This window comes from Oxyura jamaicensis, chromosome 13 (assembly GCF_011077185.1).
Source record: "Oxyura jamaicensis isolate SHBP4307 breed ruddy duck chromosome 13, BPBGC_Ojam_1.0, whole genome shotgun sequence".
Classification (NCBI taxonomy): Eukaryota; Metazoa; Chordata; class Aves; order Anseriformes; family Anatidae; genus Oxyura; species Oxyura jamaicensis.
This window is the reverse complement of record NC_048905.1, coordinates 175,945-195,991: the sequence shown is the minus strand read 5'-3', so window position 1 is coordinate 195,991 and position 20,047 is coordinate 175,945. Positions and strand designations below refer to the sequence as shown.

General features: G+C 44.5%; 1 protein-coding gene across 7 annotated transcripts in view; it reads right to left on the bottom strand.

Annotated features, from left to right (window-relative positions):
* HTR4 (5-hydroxytryptamine receptor 4) overlaps positions 1 to 20,047 on the bottom strand; it is a 125,612-nt gene that overhangs the window by 14,121 nt on the left and 91,444 nt on the right. For 3 of the 7 annotated variants that reach the window (XR_004754385.1, XR_004754386.1, XM_035338628.1), the window contains exon 7: positions 11,657 to 11,732. The exons of 3 other annotated variants lie outside the window; for them this stretch is intronic. Coding sequence is in view for 2 of the 4 variants with exons in the window: in XM_035338628.1 (XP_035194519.1) it covers positions 11,672 to 11,732 (61 nt within the window). In the remaining 2 variants the exon portion in view is untranslated. Of the gene's footprint in view, positions 1 to 11,656; positions 11,733 to 14,466; positions 14,788 to 20,047 lie in introns of those variants that run through there. One more of the 7 variants, XM_035338629.1, reaches the window with a different exon arrangement.

The following is a 20,047-nucleotide window of genomic DNA, read 5'->3' as shown; positions in this document are numbered from 1 at the left end:
TTTCCCTGCCAAGAGCTATTTCACAGCTAGGTTAGATGGTCTTCAGGAGTGTGCTGAGGAGGACAGGAGGTGCCTTTGATGGCTTCTTCTTTCTGTATGATTCAGAGGTTGCTAAGTCCCCATTTTTCTGTTAGTATATATCCCCAAACATCCTGTGATGATAGTCTGTTATCTGGCTTCAGCCTTTCCAATCTCAACAGGACTGCTCCTGGACATCTGCTAGTGAGGATGTCATACCAGCAATGCTAGCCAGAGAGCCCCTCCAAGCTCAGGGGCTCTCTGAACTTCTGTATGCAAGAAGGACCTACGGAAAAAAAATAATCTGAGCATCACAGCAAGCAGAAATCATCTTTCCTCAAGATGTCCTAAAGAAAAGATGTCAAGCTCAGTATGAACATATGAATACATCATGTTTGAGGACTCTTCTCCAAGTGTCAGGGGAGGTTAAAGTCTAAGGAGGAAAGACCATAGCTGCAAATAATTTCTAATGCTTTGGGGAGTGTGGGGGGAACCCAAGAAACTGGGGAGCATGCTCAGAGAGGTTTATTTGCTTGTGGGTTTCATAAAAAACTCCAGGCAAACCCTTCTGAGGGGAACACAAATTCCTTGTAGATTGGAGCACGACAGTTAAGAGCTGTATTGATCCGTGTATTGATTTTGGTCATAGGAGGAGGTAACAAGTGCAATCAAAATACCTGGTGACCAGCTGGGAGAAACGCATACAATACTTATCGGTAAAGTTATATTCCTTCCCCTCCTGTCACGATAAAGTTTTCAGTTTTATTACAGAAATACAAGACAGGGAAATTAATCTTCAGGTGAAACTAGGAATTTATTCTGTTTGACATAAAGTGGAATGCTGGCAGAAAATAATCCAGAAATATTTTATGAATATTGAGCCTTTGAATTGACTCAGCCAAGTCCTTTAAGTGTATGTGAAGTTCTGGAGTTTCCTGGAATCGGTCCGTGGCATATATGTTTTCATTGGCATGCAGGTCACATAGCTGTAATTGCAATTACAACAGTATGTGGTACCTAAAGCTGAATGTTAACTCTCAAGACAGATAATAAATATATTTGCCATTTGTGTTGTGGAAATACACATTGCATGCTTTAAATATCATACAGATTTAGAGTAAAGAGACTGATTTACTTCAGATAGTACACATAAGACAAAAGTCAGCAAATCTTGTAACTGGCAAATTCTACTCTGCGAGACCAACTTTTTCAAAGCCTCATCACTTCTCAGCACAGGTGCAAGTATTCCCTGCAGCAGAAGTGGTTTATCAAAAAACACACAAAAACCCAGTCACAAATATGCAAGTGCAGTGGTCAGGAAAGAAGAGAGGACATCCCACCGAGCCTCAGATGCAAAATCTCTGTTTGGTCTACAAATGGCATGTCTATCTATGTGAGAACTGCTAACAGCGTACTTAAGAAATTTCTTTATAGTCTATCCAGCAGAAGAAATACAGTTCCTTATTTAAACAAAGAATGCTTAAAACGTAGAATCAAAAACAGACATTATGTCAGTAAAACCCGGTGTGTGCTTTTCCTCAGTTTATGCAGTTTTAAGTCCTTTAGCCTGAGCCAGGGAGATTGTGTTGGTCAGGCTTGCTTTACTGGGCAGTTTCTTGACCACGTCCTTGAAGTTTTTTTCTCTGAAGACATCCGCTCATGTCAGCTGTGCTCTGGCCCTCTGCCTAACTAAGGGGGCTCCCAAGGCTGCTGCTGCCTGGGGCTTCCCTGACTGAAGGAGGGTTCTTAAAGAGAAAATGCTGCTCCAGCAGTCAAACACAGCTATGAGTTCAGATAAGGACTGAAAACACCTTTTTCTGTGAGCTCAGATTGTGCCTTCTTGTGCTGTTGGCCACCATGGTGAAAGTACCTGAATGTGCTGCCTTGGAGGTTGGTGCCTTCAGGCAGAACTGTTTTTCCTAAATGGGGCTAACCAAAATGCTTTCGTTCCCCTTCCCATAATGAGCCTCTTGGTGGAGGCCCCCATTCTCCAGTCCTGATGTCCAGAGGACCACGATCACCTGCTGGGCTGTAATTCAGGCACATCCCTGACCCCCTGTGCCGCAGCTTTTCTGAGCCCTGGAGGAAGCAGGTAGAGTAGCACTCAGTGTGTGTCTCTGCATTTTGTGCTCCTGTATGCTTAGTCTGCATATACTTGTTGTTAACACTGAACTAATTTGTGATGTCTTTTAGTCCTTCTACAGAAGTATTTCTCCATGGCTCATAAAGCCAGCACTCCCTTCCCATATATTGCTTTATATACTGCCTTCAAATTTAAAGTGAAAAAGCAAACTAATAAGTTCAGACTTCTGAAGATTGTGATAGCCCCTTCCTTGGCTGCTTCTGGGCCTCTGTATTTTCTGCTTCAGAGGAGGTGACATATTCTATAAATCTCTGCCTTAGACTCTGCCTTAGTAAATAAATGTTGCTCAGATTTATGTTTGTTCCCATTCTTGAGGAAAAGCGAAGCAATGATATATGTATCAAATGGAACAGAAAATTGCATTTTAGCCACCAGGCTTCAAATACAACTGACTTAAGCTTTGGTTCAACTGCAGCAGTCTCCTCTCTATCGGCTTAAGAAGTAAACCTGATTTTGTACCTACAATTCTTTGTATTACATGGAGGCTAATCTAAGGTGCACTTTGCCTAATAACTTAGTAAAAGATCACACACCTGCATTATTAGCAAGATACCTACACATGTATAAAATACAAGGTTTTGCACCCTTTTTACGTAAATTCATCTCTGTTTCTATAAAAATGTGCAGTAGCCCTTATAATAGAAATAATAAGAGATGTGCCCTACTTTGTAGACATTTGTTCTTTATTATTTTATCAATGCTCATTTTAAATCATTAGCTTGCACTTCTGTTGCTTCTTAGAGCGGTCTGACAGTAATTATTATTTTTAAAGTGAAATGATTTATTCTAGAGCAAAGGCCTCTGATTTTGCCAGAGCACGTGGCTTTATCACGCTGCGTCTCTAAGCCCTAAAACATTTTCATACTTCTCTTCTTGAACCCACTTCTGTCCCTCATCTGTCTGCTTTCCCCAGCTCCCCCAGCACCTCCCCAGAGCACCCAGGCGCGACTTCCCCTTGGAACAGCTGGGAGCTATCTGCCTTGTTGGGGCAGGCATTTGAAGCAGCCAGATCATCACAAACCCCCCAGCTTTGTGCACAATTATACCAATCACATCAGGGAAACTCAGAATTTCTGGTGGCTCCAGATGGCCTCCAGTCACCTCGTGTACACCCAGAGAGCAATTCAGTTACCAGCACTGAAGCAATTCCAGCTGCCTGTGTTGTAGCAAAGTGAAAAACACTCACTGAGCTTTCCAGCTTCAGAGTGATTGAAAACCACTAAGCGAGATCTCACAGTGACTAACAACAGTCTGAAAGCTATGACACTTGGTAATATATTGCTGTTTAACTCCTGTTGAAAATTTCAGACTGTGTGGCTGCGAACAAGCCATGGAGACACAAAACCAGAATACTGTGGTATGGAGACAGCAGCCAGATGATTCAGGAGGACAAATGGCTGAGGGAAAAAGCTGTTCTTAAAAAACAAGACTGTCAGGGCTGAGAAATAAAATATTTACGAGACTGTCAGGGCTGAGAAATAAAATATTTACAGAGACTATCTAGTCAGATAATGTATTATATAGGCATTAGGATTGCAATACTACAATCTGAGAAAAAAAAAAAAAAAAAAAAAAAAAAAAAAAAAAAAAAAAAAAAAAAAAAAAAAAAAAAGAAGAAAAAGAAAATATGGGGACACCCAAGAAATAGCTGCAGATTTCTGCATGGGATGTGGGCATGTCCTGAGCACATGTGCTGCGAGAGGTGCTGCAAAAGGTGTGACACTGCCACAGATCGCATGGGGATTTCTGGATAGGGATTCCCCAGCTCCTGGGAAAAAAAAATAAAAAAATAAAAAAATCTCAAACTTCCTTTATTTAGTTTGGCAGAGAACAGCTAAGCATCTTGCTTTCTTTTTATGGGAGTGATTCCATGGGATTTCTCTCCTGAAGTGAGAACTGATGACATCGATCACTTGAACTCTCTTCATTCTGAATAGGCCAAGAAACGTTAATTTCGTACAGCCCTTTCATACACCTGACATGCTTGGGGTGTAACAATTCTGTCACACAGATAAACTGTGCTGCTATCAGAGGAAAAGATCAGAGAAATCAAGAACAGGCTAATCTAGCTGCTGTCTCAGGGAGGGCTTGTAAAGGACATTTTGTATGTTTTGGCAGCACTATCTGCGCTTCAAGTCTCCAGCTGCCAAAGTCTTAACTTCTTGCTGGTTTATAGGTATGTATGTGTTTGGCCAAAAAATGGGTGTGTTCTGGGGCTAAACACAACCTCCTCATTAAATAAACTTGGTTGGTGAGGCTGCTGTAGCAGTGCTACTGAACAGTGTGTTCCTGGTACATGCCGTCATGAATTGAGCATGTCACAGCTGCTTTGTCTAGCCAGTTATGAACTGCTCAGTTTCATCTTCTCCAGCTGTAAATCATGTTGCTTAATTAATCCTCATTAAGTGTTGCAGGCATCTCTCAAGCTCAGTTATCTCTTTATTTAATTAGAGTAGCATACCATATAATGTTCTCTGTTTGATGGGATGTTTTGCACAATAGTTTAATCCAGCAACTGAAAGAATTAATTAGGTCTTAGAATATGTCTCTAAATGGGTGGCCAAGTAAACTGCGTGTTTATCACAAATGACTGGACTCGACAGTCATCTCATCATAATCTATTGCTGGTGTACACACAGAATCAGAAACACACTGCCTGGTTCTGTGGCTCTCAGATCTCTGTACGTTCTTCTGAAGTAGAATTCAGGTTAATATTAAACAGAGATAATCTGGCTTTCATCAGCCAAAGGTTTGGCCAGCACCCAGATGGGTTTACAGATTCACTCTTGTTCCATAAACATTTCCTGCGAGCTGCTTCCACCTGCACCCCTGTCCCCATGGGGTTATGTCCTAACCACCTCCCAGCATGGACCGACTGCCAGGAAACCTGGTACACAGCAAGCCCTCGTGTGAGCACACAGCCTGTGCAGTGCCGGACCCCAGGCTTTGGGATGGCCTCACTGCAACAGGACATTTCCTTCCCACCTCCTGCTTGGCAGGGCCATGCTGGTGCCTTCTCTCAGCAAAGTCCAAAGCCGATTGCTTCTCCCTCTTCCTTGCTGAGTCAGCAAAAAATGAGCACTGTGGGGTTTTTGTTTGTGCCTCTGTCCCTTTGCTGCACTGGCTGTTATTGCTGCAGCAATACAAATGGAAGAGAGTCCAGTGGGAACTGCACTGGCCACCAGGGTGGGCGTACGACTCCTGATGGCTGATTAAGATGAGCGCTTTCTCTCCACCCATACAGACATACCACACACACAGGCAAACATGTTTTAAGGGAAAAGCACAGCAGTTCCTAAAGAAAAACACGCAGAGCCTGACTGATTTGCTATCAAAATTTCCATGAACTTTCTGCTGCTCCTCAAACCGAGCAAGGAGATTTAGATGCAACAGCGATCTCACCACGTGCAGGACACTTGGGTTTTGCTGGTTGGGAGCCAGGTGGGAACACGATGATCCTTGGAGACACAAAAACAAGTGCTGAGGAGGGAATTACTCTAAAGCAGCACGCAGCTTTCATTCATACTTCAGGAATCGACTTCATCCAAATGGGGAGAAAATCCAGCTGGCCCCAAGCCCTCAGAAGCATAAATGCTGGTTTTCCGGTACATATGGCAGTACCATTCAAAGAGCTATGACAATGATACTGTTTATAGCTCTGAAAATGGCGCTGCCATCGGCACCATGGTGCAGCGGCTGTGATCCCAGGAAGCGGCTCAGCAGCAGGACCAGTCCTGGGCCCCGCTCTTCTACGTGCTCAGGTGTCCTGCTAAGGCACAGCGCAACCCCTGGCCAGAAGTTGGGATAAATGAGAGCCCAGGCACAATTTGGGTTGAGAAATCCCTGACATCTTAAAGAAAATCACCCTGGATGTTCCCGTGGTGGCTGTCTGGAGGGAAGAACAGTGGAGGAGCCGTTTGTAAGAGGCATTTCTCTTTCCCGATTCCACCCAAGAACTGGTACATTTTCTTCCCTTCAGTTTTGATTAAAGTCAGGATGCAGCAGTAGAAACGTACCACACTCCCTTCATGGATTAGCGTGGTTAGGGAATGCACGAGCACGGTCCTATGGCGCTCGCAGGGCATGATGCACATGCTGCACCTACCAAGTAAATTACCACAGGCACTTTCCAATTAAGCCCAGCGTGCTGCTCGCAGTGAAGTGATGATAATTATTTTTGCCCTTTCCAGCTGGAAGCCAGCTCTTGGCTGGATATTTCCAGTTGCTTCTTGAGAGCAGTCTTAAAAACTGAAAGATCTGAGCTTTGGAAAATCATATGGGCCTTCATTTGTGCTGCTGAGACATCTTCCCAAAACTGTTGTGAGCCTGCAACCATAACTTCCACCACAGATTATCATCATTGCACTAATGCATCATTAAAGTAGGAAAAAAGACAAAAAGGAGCCGTTCAATCTCCTTGGCAGTGGCATCCTACCTGCAGTCTCTGAGGGGGGTTGGGGGAAAAAGGTTGGGATACAAGTTGAAAATACTTTTTTTTTGACGGGTTTGAATCAAATGTGTTCCTACAACAGGCACAGACGGCTTTCTTCTCAGTGCATTTAAGCCTCAGAAAAGCCCAGCAGGATCGCAGATCACTTTCCTGCAGTGTCACTGAATGCCTCATCAATAATAAGTGTGACAAAATCAAGCAGAGCACATAAATGAGGACGAAAAGAGAAGCAGAAGACCAACAAGCAGGTTTATCATCTCGGCTCTGTCTCTAGCCCACATTAAATTGGCCCAGAGCTGATATAACCTGTGGGTGTGATGGCGGCTTGGCCCAAGGACAGCTCACATGCCATGGCCAGGAGAAGGCATGGAGAGGAACCCCTGGTGGGGATGTCTGCCACAAACCCTTTTTACCTTTGGCTTAACAGGTCAGGGTGGCACCACTAACTCCGATTTCCAGAGCAAGGTTAATGCAAAGGCTAGAATAGCATTTAGGATGTTAATTTGTCTTGCAGAAACATAAACAACTTCATTTTCTATTCACAGTACACGTAACGGGAGGGTCAGGCTGGGTGTTAGGGAAAGGTTCTGCACCCAGGTGGTCGGGCACTGGGACAGGCTCCCCAGGGCAGTGGTCATGGCACTGAGCCTGCTGGACTTCAAGTGTTTGGACAATGATCTCAGACATACAGTCTGATTTTTGGGTGGTCCTGTGTGGAGCCAGGAGTTGGATTCGATGATCCTTGTGGGTCCCTTCCAACTCAGGATATTCTATGATTCCATGATTCTATGATAAAGGGCTGTAAGGACAACACTATCTCAGAGAAAACATCTGTATAGGTTTGAGCATGGATTGTGTAAGTGACAATTTGATTTTAAAGACTTGGCAATACTGTTAATTTACTTGGCACATAAAGGGAATATATATAAGCAGGGTGCTGTATTTTATGAAATTATCGTTCAGAAGCACACTACATCCTCCTTTTATGACTACAAGATTTTCTGAGGCCAGTCAAAACTTCATGAAGAATTGTTTAAGGGACCGGGGTGTAAAACTATGTTTCTGTTGCTCTGGCTCTGGAGGCAATCAAAACACTGCAGTGCCGGTTCATTCTGCCAGGATGCTCTAGCTCTCTGCCACAGTCAGCCCTGAAGGCCGGCTGGGAGAGTTTCAGTAGAAAAAGGCATTTTGCTGAGGCTGAACTGGTTTTAGAAGAGCCAAGTCCCATATCAAACTTTTCTGTTCCTCTCCCTGAGAATGCCATATGATCAGAATGCCTTATTCCAGCCTTTTCAAAACAAAAAGCAAAATTATGAATCTTGTTAACAAAATTTCGAATTCCATTTCAAATCAAAATGGAACATTTCAAAATGACAGAAAAAAAAAAAAATGTTTTGCACGTGCGCGATCCCTATGAGGATCAGACAGACAGCACATCACTTAATTCTGCAAAGAAACCATGACATAATCCTTACCCATGATGCTATCAGTTCTTCAGTGCCTGTGAAATTTCTGCTTGACAAACCTCTGATTATTTTTCACCAGTGATACCAAGGCAACGTCACCCACTTCCTTAACAAAAGAAATGAAGCAACCCACATTAAAAGGGGAGGCGGCCCCAAACCAAAGCACCATTAGCAATCTCCATCCTCGCAGCCTGCCAGGGCTCCTCTGTTCACCACAACTCCATATTTTGGAACAGCTAAATTCACTTCTGAATGAATCATTTGGTTCAGAGACTGCTTTGGCAGCCTGCATGTTTTTCTTTGCAGACCCTAACCAAAGTACAGGGGACTTCAGGGGCTGTGATGAGTAAGGGCTGGCTTTAGCAGTGTCAGAGTGTGCAATACAGCTCTGCGCATCCCACAGCAGGGGCAGCAGGGGTCCACGCTGTGAAGGAGCCTGCCAAGCCATGGGGTCAGGTCCTTGGTTGCTGCTAGTTGGGTAGAGCAGTGCACGAGGCAGTGGGCTGTGCTCGTTTACACACGTCTGCTGGGTTGTGCCAGTGGCATTCTGCTGGTTTTGGCCTGGCTCCTTCTTTCTTTCCAAAACTGAGCATCTTTTTCTATTGTCCTGTCCTCTAGGGAGGTATTTTTGACTTTGACCAGTAAAGTGTCAAAGCCCACCAGGCCAGGTCGGTAAGCATAGATACCATCGATTTCCATAGAATGGAAAATCAGGATTTTCCTCTGTAACAAGTAGAACAAGGGAGAGTCAAAATTACCTGGGCTTCTAATTATCTCATTACTGAAGAGAAGGCAGGAAATCTGGGTGTACCACTTGCTGGATTTCCCAAAGCAATGCCAAGTAATTCCTTGGAGCAAGTTATTACCTTGAGCCTTCTGTGGCTCTGAGGAGGAAGGAAGCTGATGGTTGAAATTTGCTTGGCAAACTGCCAGGCTGGAAATGAGGTAAAACACACCATGTTCTGGGGCAAAAGAAGCCTAGCATAAGGGAACGTTTGCACAATGTGGCTAGAAGGAGCAAGTTTTGCAGTGGCAGGGTCTGCACCCAGTTCTGTTCTTGCACACAGCACAGCACCCAGTTCTGTTCTTGCACACAGCAAAGCTGTTCCTTTTTGGTACCAATATGAGAAAGCAGACAACATGGTGACAGCTGTGCTCACAGGCAGCAGGATAGCATGAATTAATAACCCAGCCTCCTGGCATCATGAAGGAGCTCCAAAGGCCCCTACCCAACCTAGGAATTCCCTGTCTATCAGGGAATTGTGAGCAGCAGGGTTAGCTTTTATGGCTTTCCTTGCTCCTCTGGCCCTCCTTTGACAGTGTTTCACTGGGACCATGTGTCCGTCACCCATATCTGTGTCTTGGCCATCCTCACTCACTCTGCTGTCTTCAGAGAAGTTGATACTGTAGGCATTCAACACAACTCAGAGGATGCCTCAGACTGCTGAATATTTTTAATGAGGTCCTCTGAACCCCAGTCTGCTCCTCCTTAGCAGCTTCAGTCCAGTGGCCACAAACAACTTGTGCTTGAGTACGGCCAGATTTATGACTCTGTTCAGGCAAAGAAGCTGATCAATACTTTTCCCAGTTCTCATCTGCCTCTTCTAACTCTGAGGTTTCCGTTTATCCCCAGGAATATCCTGCTTCTGTGGATAAAGAACTGCAGGGAGATGGAGGATCTCTGGTTACACAGGCCATTTTTCAAGCAATGTGATAAAAGTATAGGCATTAAATAAGACAGTAATTAAACATAAGGATCCCTCTGGCAAAATATATATATATATATTTTCTTTGAAGGCTGTTTTTTTCTGTTACTGCTTTTGCAACCTTAGATTGACATCTTTTCCTACAGATACACTGGCAACAGGAACCTATAGCAGCAGTGGGGAGGCATTATTTTCAAGTGTTAGTGGGTCATGGGGTTTGGCAGCCCCTCAGTTAGCTTGGATTTTTCCAGGCAGGGTTAATTATTTCGCAGTAAAGCAGAGTGAGCAGCAGGAAAAACTGGAGACTGTAGATTACCTTTAGCATTTGCTTACTCTCTTCAGCTGAGCTTTCTGGAAGAACTGCGACCAAGACGGAGCATAATTAAGTGATAGACATGCTGAGTGATGTAGGGATGAGGGTATGTGGCCATACAATAGGAAATGACAGTGGAGATATTGCCAGAGCGAGGAAAGCAGACACAAAAAGTTACATGAGTACATTTCACAAACACCCAACACAAGGAACTGAAGGACTGAAGGTCACTTTACGTACCAGTGCCTGAAATTCAGATGCCTGAACACTGCGACCAGCCCCCATCCTAGCATGAGCACCCAATACATTCCCTTGGGGCCCTAAATGCAAGAACTCAGAAGAGGTCTGAACCTGCTTCACATGAAAACTGCACAAGTTTCCTGAGCTAGGTTGAAGGGAGTCCCAGCTTCCCAGCCCTGTGCCATCAGCTCGCATAGGCTGATGCTGGTGACAGCAGCTTGGTGATCAGAAAGGGGCCTGGAGGTCACCCTTCAGGTCTCTCTCTCTCTCTCTCTTTTTTTTTTTTCTAGAAAGAGGAGAACTTGAGAGTTTCTTCCCCATCTTACAATGGCCCACCACCTCCAGACTAGAACTGCTTTGGGGTACAGATTTCTGTTCAGGTTTCCATTGTGTTTTTCCCTTCTGCACAAATATTCTGCTTAGGAAAAGGAAGACAAGGTGAGAAAGCTATCCCTACAGAGCAGGGATAGGTAAGGCAGCAGGAACCCTAATGAGCCTCATTAGCACCACATGCCTTGCTGGAGGGAAGGAAATAAAAAAGCAGGAGGGGGATAGCAGTACTCCTGGGTGCTGGGGCAGGTGAGGTGGCTAAAGGAGCTCTGGTGGTGCTTGGCTTCCAGGAGAGCAGTGACCAGGTAGTGGAAAGATGTTGTGAAAGATTGTTGTAAGAGGGAGTAAAGGCTGTGTTCATATTTTTTTCTCACTGACTGTTATTTCAGCTTGTGAGGTCTTTGTGGGTTTGAGGGATTTATGGCTGAAAAGGCGGAGGTCTGTACCAGGACTCCTGCAAGTGCTTCCCTTGGGCTTTCCTCTCTTTAAATGAGAAGCTGCCCCCCTCTCTGCCTTGAGCTAATTAGAGCTTTGTGCCCACCTGCCTGACCCCTGGAGCATTCCTGTGATGTCCCCCTGTGGTGGGAAGCCAGCTGAAACCATGTGTACAGTCTGAGGGAAGGGGACACCTAGCAGCTACCAGAAAGTAAAACTGACTTAAGAAAGGCACTGGAATTATCTGAGTCTCTCATAATTCTGTGAGAACCTCTCATGGCTGCATGTAAGCTCTAGGAGCTACTAGAAGTCCTGTATGTTTTATGCATAGGTCCAGCTAAGGGTCACAGAGAGCTGTTTGGTTCCAAAAAGGGTACGTGAGTTCCTGTGGCTAGGAACCCACCCTCAATGTCCTGCTGGGGAAAAACACCCCCATCCAGCTGGGGGTTCTGATTCTACCCCACAGATCTTAATCTCTACATCAAGTGAGGCTTTAAAGTGTGTTACAGTAAGTATTGAGCACCCAGAGCTGCAGTTATAAAAGAAGGGACTTACAGAGCATGTTCATGGCTAGGCAGGACCTGGTCTGCTGCAGAACAGCAGGAGGAGCTTGGAGACAGAGGAACAGCCACTTTTAGTGTGGAAAGGAGGAGAGACAGACAGTGAGGTAGTAAGGGGCAAAGGGAAAAACACAAAGATAGTTAATAGGAGAACACTCACCAGCTAGCCTGATGTTTAACACCAAGAAATTATATTTCAGCAGTGTCAAAACTACGTTGGCAAACCTGTCCCTGAAAGGGAGACCTGTTTCGGTGGTAGTGGTAGTAGCTGGGCTAGAACGGCATCAGGTGGGTTCTTCATAAGCCTTTTTGGGAATCCTTCAGCACTTCCTACCCTTCAAGAGTATCTTTTTGCTGTTTCATTGATATGCTTTTAGGCAGGAGTGCTCTGCTGAGCTTGTTTTCTGAAAGCTCCCCAGTATTGCTCTGGGGAGGGGGTCTGGTAGCTACATGCTGTCCTCTTCCTGCTCCCTTCATGAACAGCACCACCCATTTGTTCTGATAGCCTTTTGCAGAAGCCACTTCTATCTCCTAATTAAAAGTCTAAGGGGTAGCATTTGGGTCCCTTAATTTCTACCCACGGTAATGGATGTTTGCTGCTAAGAATTGAGATTTATGCAGGAAATGTGAGCTTACCATGGGTTCCTGGCTGGCAATCCTTGAGCCTGTTGACAGCTTTAGTATGTTGGAAATGTTGGTCTCTGTTTTAAGTACAGATGGGGGAGTAGTTGTTAAGCTGCTTCATTTTGTCACACTGCAGTGCGGGAATATGGCGTCTACTATTTAATTTTTAGTGAAGTTGTAACTACACCTGGCTGTACTAACTTTAAAAATACACTGCTCTTGGCTGTGAACGGGGTACTCCTGGTCTCCCACCAGTCCTCTGAAGTAGCAGAGAATTACCAGGGCCTCTTTGTGCACAGAGCAGCTCTAACTCCCATTCCTGGTCTTGCATTTTTCTCATGACTAGCTGACAAAAGCCTGATAAAGTGCAAATGGAGAACAGTTTCCTATATAAACAGCAGCAGCTTTGATGTGGAGAAGTTCAGAGCTCCTTAGGCTTTTACATAAAATGGCATTTTCTTGGATTTGATTTTTTTTCCCTATTGGCAAAGTGCCTAGAGATTTACAGGCAGACCTTGGTCACTGATGCAGATTTTGATGCATGTTTGTCAAGGGAGCTTGCCTTCCTGCACTGATTTCTCAGGGTAAGAGGGGATGTGCCAGCCTAGGCACCCAGCTGGGGTGCTGGGAGACGTGCCCCAGGTGCCTGCAGGCTTGTGGCTACCTCAGGCCTCTGTAGAAGAGACGTGTTTCTGACCCCCGAACACTTGAATTTTTCTTGACCTGCCTGTTTTTCCATTTCCTAGAAGTCACTGAGTTGGCTCAAGAGTGTAAGTAGCATCAGTGGCAGTGGAAATAACATTAATAGCTGAAAATTATTCTGCTTGGACACTAGAGATTTGTAAGGCTCGCTTTACCATAAGGAATATATCTCAGCCTGTGTATCATATGGTATCACAAAAACGGGCAACAACAGCGGAGAACTTGCATTGGTGAAGAAATCAAATTTCAAGCATCTAAAAATTCATTTGAATTAGACACCCTTCATTCTGTCACAAGAGTATAACTTTTTGTCCCTTAATATGTCTGACATTTCTGAGTGGTGTCCCAGAGACCAAGTGTCCAACCAGCCCACTGTTGCTTCCTGATACATGCTTTTTGTTTCTTTCTTTTTTACTTAAGAGCGTGTATGGATTTTGCAGACTGCTTAGGATCAGATTGCCTCTGAAGCACCCAGGTCTGTTTTGGAAGCACTGTGGGAGAAGCACTGCTGTGACGTAAATCCTCTGTTTTTAGCCTGGGACTCTGAAATACTTGCTGGTAAGCCCTGTGCCTGCTGACTTCAAACAGGACACCCACACTGGGCAGGACAGCTCCAGAAGAGCACAGCAGCATGTACAGCTCAACCGGTAATGAACCTGACAATTAGAAGCCCGAGGTAAGCCATCACAAATTTACAGCTAAATCTTCGTTCAGTGCATGAGAACCCATGCATGGGGGAAAGAAAAGATTAGTTTAACCTACATCCTTAAATGATTTTTATGGTCTTGTTTTAAAATTGATTTAAATTGAAAGTTGAGAACAAATTCCTTCAAAGACACAGAAATTGTGAGTAACTGAAGTGCACCACTTCTTTAAGTTCTTAGATGTGTTAACAGGCTCCTCCCTTGCATCCCAAATTCTTTGTTCCCCCAGGATCACTCCGAGAGTGGGGTTGTGCAGGATCAGGGAGCTCCTGGGATGCTGTGGCACCACCAAGGGTCATGTTGTGGCTGGGGAGGTGGTGGTGCTCCTGCTGAATGAATGCTCCTGTTTTCTGTGCTGACAGCACTGTGCCAGGGCTGGGTGCTGTGTTTTCAGGGGTATGAAACAGAGCTCTTTGAAGATCTCTTGGTAACAGCTCTTGAAGTGCCATTTGTGTTTGCTTTCTTGCCTATGAAGTAGCTGCTTTGTGTGCTTGTCTCAATGTTGTATCAAAGTGCTATAAAGTGCTTTCACTGCTAATAAATACTAACTATGGTGCTATAAAAACTTGTCAAAAAGCACCTTAGGGTATGAATCTCGCTGAATAAATTAATGTGCCTTTACATGAATGTAAACTGTTACTGTTTCTGTGTGCTATCAGGCAGCTTACAGATCAATGGTAAAATTACTCATACATAACATTAACGTAAGACACTTCCAGTTTCTGGATTTTTTTTTTTTGTCTTTTCATCTTTGGTACAAACAATTAAGTCTGCATGTTTTGCTGTGCTCCACTTCTGGTAGCAATGCTGCATCCTCTTGTTCCTTCCAAAGTGACAAATCCATACGGTGTTTCTCTTGCTTCTTCCTTCAAAACAGTGCATTCCTGTGGCTTGCACTTGAGCAGCTGTTGAGATGTCTTTCCAGAGGTGGCTTCATTTCCGTGTTGGAAAAAGTGCTGCTGAGACTCAGACCCTTGGGGGAGAGCTCAAGGCTAAGGGAGTTTCTGTCCTTCGCTGATACCTTGAGAGAGGTGAGGCTTACAGAGCACTAGGATGCTGCTATGAGGATGTCACTTTATATGGTGTGACATCACACCTAGGCAAAGCACAAAAATGGAGAAAAAAAAAATATGATGGGGTGTAAGAGGATGTGAACTACCTCCCCTCTACCCCAATTCATACAAGTGGATGTGCATAAGATAAGCTGAAATTCATTCTAACAACATTCACATATTGCCATGAGATAATTTGGACAGTAGTCAAAGTATGACATCTGTGGAAGAAGTAACCCATCTCTCTGACCAGATATTTACATGTTAGCTCTTCCTCAGAATGATCTTACAGAAAAAGATGCACTCCCCCACAGAGTGGCTGCTGCATCCTGCTGTGGATTTAGCAGGTACCACTGGCACAGGGAACACCAGCAGAAACCTCTTAAGCTTCCAGAAGATGCCAGTTCTTTGAACCCAAACAAACCAGGCTGCCCTCAACCTTCTTTGGTGCTCTGGAGCCCTGCAGCAGTCTCCTGCCAGGCACAGCTCTGGAATGCCACCAGCGTTGGGGAAGCGGCAAGCTTTGCATCTAGCCCAGCATGCCGTAACACCTTCACACCTGGGTCTGTTGTGCTGCTCCTACACACTGCTGCCCTGGGAAAGTGGGAGTTAAGGTTCATATAAGACAGCAGAAATTACTAAAGAAGTTCCTCATGGCTGCACAAAGCCCACAGCCAGTCTTGCTGCGTTCTGGCATCTCACAGCGCAGTTAATTACACTTTATGTGGAGTGTGCTAATGACATTTTCTGTGCTTCAATGACTTCTTGGGAAGTACATAGGCTATGATTTTGAAATAGTATTCATAGGTTAAATTCAAATATGAATTAACAATTCAGGATAGTTAACTTGTTTTGTACTAATCACTTATGTATTAGATGCCAAGGACATGAACATCAAGAACAAGAGGAACTTTTTTTGTATTATTATTATTTGGCATTTTTGAACTTTTTTTTTTCTTAGACAGAACTTAAACACATCGAAATTATTAGGACTCATGAAATAGTTCCCTAGAGAGGGCAAGGAAAGCGCTGTTTCTGGAAACTTGAAAACATTCTTGGGACTCTGATCTGTTTCACTCACATAATTCCCCCAGCCATGAGGTACTGATCTTGTGTATGAAGTTATAACTACTATTCTGGTTACTATGCCTGCAAAATACGAAGGCTGGTAGTGAAACTTGTCTTTCAGATTCTAGGATTTCAGAAGGCTTGATGTTAGTGCTAAGAAAATAAAACCAGGTTTATCCCTGCGATGTAAGAACAAGGCTTCAGATATTGAAGTGCTTGAAAAGCAGAGGGCTGCATTTTCTCACCAGGAAGAGAAAGGGTGATGTGTGGTTTCATGAGCTCTTCAGGCAAGAAAATGTCAGTTAATCAGGATCAAATGAAGACTTAGGTTCAAAGGGAGAATCACCATTCACAGCATACTCACTAGAAAAATCCCATGCTGATAGGATCATGGGCAATGAAGGCATCATAATCCATGTATAAATCACATTCATAAAAATGCAATCATAAAGCATTACAAAGCAACAAGATCAAAGATGAGCTGGAAAACCACCTCTCAGATGTGGCTACCTGAATTTTAAAAACCTTATCTTCTGTAATGGATGGTAGTACTGCTGAGGTATCCTGCACTAGCCAAAGAACAGAGTAATACAGAAATAAGGGCTGGAAATTATCAGCCAGTGCAGTAACAGACTTACTGAGGTGTATGTAATAGTTGATGTGTTTGCAAGATGCTGTGTACTCCCAAAGGCATACCTTTAAAGAAAATTACTGTCTTTATTGATGACAAAAGCAAAACAAAGCCACATCTGCATCAATTCAAGGGTCAGGTTGTCTGCAAGATGCAGATGCATACTGAGCAGCAGATGTTAGCAGCATCTATAATCTCTGCCATGCCAAATAAATAAAAGCAAAAGCCTCAAAATGGCCAATTTACTGTTCTGAAATTTGCAGTTAAGGATGGGAAGATGCTCACAGCAGACGAAGAAGTGAATCACAGGTGGATGAGCACTGCAGACAGGCTCACAGCAGGTTAAACTGCTGCCTGTAGCTGAACCCGATGAAGCGTGGGGTCCAGGCAGGCTGGCACTGGGAGCCACCCAGCAATCAGAAATGCAGGCAGCAGTTAAGGACCCCCCCAAAATGGTAAAAGGCAATCAAATCACAGCAGATATACAGAAAGTCCTTGGCACCTTCCTGGGGTTACCAAAGTGGTGGCCAAAATGTTTTGCAAATAGCAGGGCTGTTCTCTCCTGATGGCATGCTGAAGGCCTTACAAGCAGCATTAACTACAGCAACAGGACAGCTTTTCCACAGCACAAGTTTACAAAGAGGGAGCACATACACCACTTAAATAAGGTCTTTCTGCATTCACAGACCAGAGACCGGATCTTTGTATTAACAACCATCACAGCAAACTCCCATGAGTCGCAAAACCTCACCAGCTCTATTTCCTTTACTTTTTCTTGACTGCTCTGCATAGGCACGTGTTCTAGACTATTTTTCAACCATGTGGAAATCTACCTACAGCTGTCAGTACCACAGCAGGTAACAGACTTTCGCAGTGTGCTCTGAATAGGCAAACAGCTAACAGTGGCTCAGTATAGACCCTGCATGCTCTCTGCTTCTCATCACTGCTGTATCCTGCATGATAATGTCTAGGTGACTTGAACTTGGGCAGGTGACCTGGGAGACCTATTCTGTGCTGAAGACTGTGCTATAAAGTACAATTTCCTTTTGCTGGCACTGCCCTCCACCACAATTTACAAACCAAGGATAATGGTGTGAAAAATTGGCAAAACCACCCAGGGTTCACTATTTTCTATGTTAAAACAAATCTCAAAACCAGGGTGTTAAGCAGCAGTGCCATACAGAGAGGGCAAAGTATGTTTTGCAAGTAATAAGTAGACATGCTAATCCATGCTTTGGGCAGCAGGTGCTGCTGGAATGAGATGTTCCTCGCTCAAGTACCAGTACCAGCCCCAGCACTGGAAGGATGTAACGTAATGTCATACACAGTAACAAGTACCACGAAGATTTTACCTTTAAGACAAACAGCTGATAATGTTACTGTATGTCCAATATAAGCCTTTTTTTTTTTTTTTTTTAATCTATCCTTTAAAAATCTTGTAGGATCCATATGAAAAAGGGGCAGTTTGGATTTTTATTAGGTAATGGAGATGAATACCATGAGAAGATGGCAGGATGTGGTACAGGGTCTGAGGAAGGAGCATGCAATGAGATGCATTGAGAATCATAGAATTAATTATTTGTGTTGGAAAAGACCCTTAAGAAATACATGAAGGGCAAAGCCTGAAGTAGGAGAGCTGTTACCTGAAGATGCCTGAGAAATGGTGGACCTGTGTTTGCTGGCAGAAGCTGGGGGTGGCAGGAGGCTGACTGGCCTTGTGCATTTCCCTGATGTAAGGAGGGTGGGGGTCTCACATATCACTGCATGTTAACTGCCGTGGTCTTGTAGTCAATTTTTACCCTTGTAGTTCATTTCATTTCTTTACCTCTGGATACATGTGGCTTACAACACTCTCCATGTCTATAAGGTCCCTGCCCTGTAGTTCCTAGCCACTGTGACAAGGTTTTTCTTTTGCTAGCAGGGAAAGACTGAGAGATGCCTTGTTAGCTATTCCTCGTGTATCTCCTTACAGCGTTCAGTTAAATGAACAGCCTTTCAGAAAGCCTCACTCTGGGTCAGGAAGCACTTGGAAAGCTTCTTGTACAGCAGTCAAGAAAGGAAGAGGATTATTTAAGCATGAAAAAGAATAAAAGAACCTAAGATTAAAACACATTTAAACAATTAGCCCTGCATTTTAGAGGTCTGCTGCCACAATGAATAATAGAATTTAACAATAATTGCTTAGGTATATATAGAATTTCTAACCCTAAGGCATGCAGAGCTCTTTGCATTGTCTAAAAACACTTTGATAAAATGTTCTGGAGAGGTGGGAAGCAGCTGCTCAGCAGCAGTCAGCATGGCTGTGCAATGGCCTCGGTTGGGAGCTATGATGTTGAAACACAAGTGAAGTAGGTGCATAGTAACTTGCTATCCAAAGCAGAATTTATTCAGATTCCTAAATTAGTTTCAAACCCGCCTTGAGCTCCAATCCAGGATGGATGACAGAAATGTGGGAAAATCCAGCCCATCTTTACGGAGCAAGTCCCACCAGACTGATGACTTCCCTATTCCTGCCATGCCCTCTCTCGCTGTTTCCTCATGCTGTCTTTGGCAGGAGAGGGAAGGAAACCTGGAGGGAAGCTGCTGGGAGGACTGGAGGATGTGCCCAGGCTCCGGGCGAGGGAGGTGGCTCTGAAGCCCTAGGGACAGCCCTGGGGACAGCCCTGCCCCTGCTCTCCAGGGCCCTTGTTGAAATCACATTCCTGCTCCAGGCCAGTGATTGCAAAATGCCGTAGATGAGCTGCTCATTTTGCAAGCTGGCTGCACAAAGCAGAGGGAATTAAGAAACAGCCATGCGTGTCAAAGACCAGAGAGATTTGATTGGAAAAGACAACAATTAATGTAAGTCACTTAAAGTTTCCATTTGAATCAGAGAAACAGTGAAGTGCAACCCGACTATAATTGCCCAGAGAAGAGATGTCCTGCAGCAGGACTGGCCATCCCCACGGCTTCTTCCCCTCGTTTATTTCCCATATTGGCACCCTTCCTTCCAGCACCGTCCTCCACCAGTGCTGGAGAGGCTGCCTGCAGCTGGATCACTGCAAACGTCTGTAAACCAGATTGCTTTCCATTTTTCATAAGCGATAAGCAGATGAAGTGATGCTCTGCCGAGCCAGTGGCTGGCCTCAACCCAGCCTCCCCCAGCAGCCCATGGAGAGCCAAGTCCCCATGGCTTCCCACAGAAAGGGCTCTCCTGGGGCTCTGTGTTACATATGGGTCATACAACACCCATTAGGTGCTGAGCCAGGAGCTGGCCATGCCCCAGGGAGGTACAAACCAGGGCAACAAATTAAGAAGTAAATCTCAGAGCAGAAAGAAAGCCTTAACAGGGATCCTGCCCCACCAGGATACAGCAATTGCCTTTCTTACCCAAAGCACAAGCCAGGCAATTAAAAATAGACAAAAATGAGCTGATATTTCAGTTGCTTCCAAGCTCAAGGTGCCCTTCAATGCCTCGGCTTCCCTATCAGAAACAAACGAATGCAGAACAGAACTTCTGATCTTGAGTCTTGTATTAGGCCAAATAACAAAAGGGGTTTTATCGTAGCTCTGATCTCTTTTTTTTTTCCAATAGACAGACATATTGAAAGAGATTACCTTAGCAA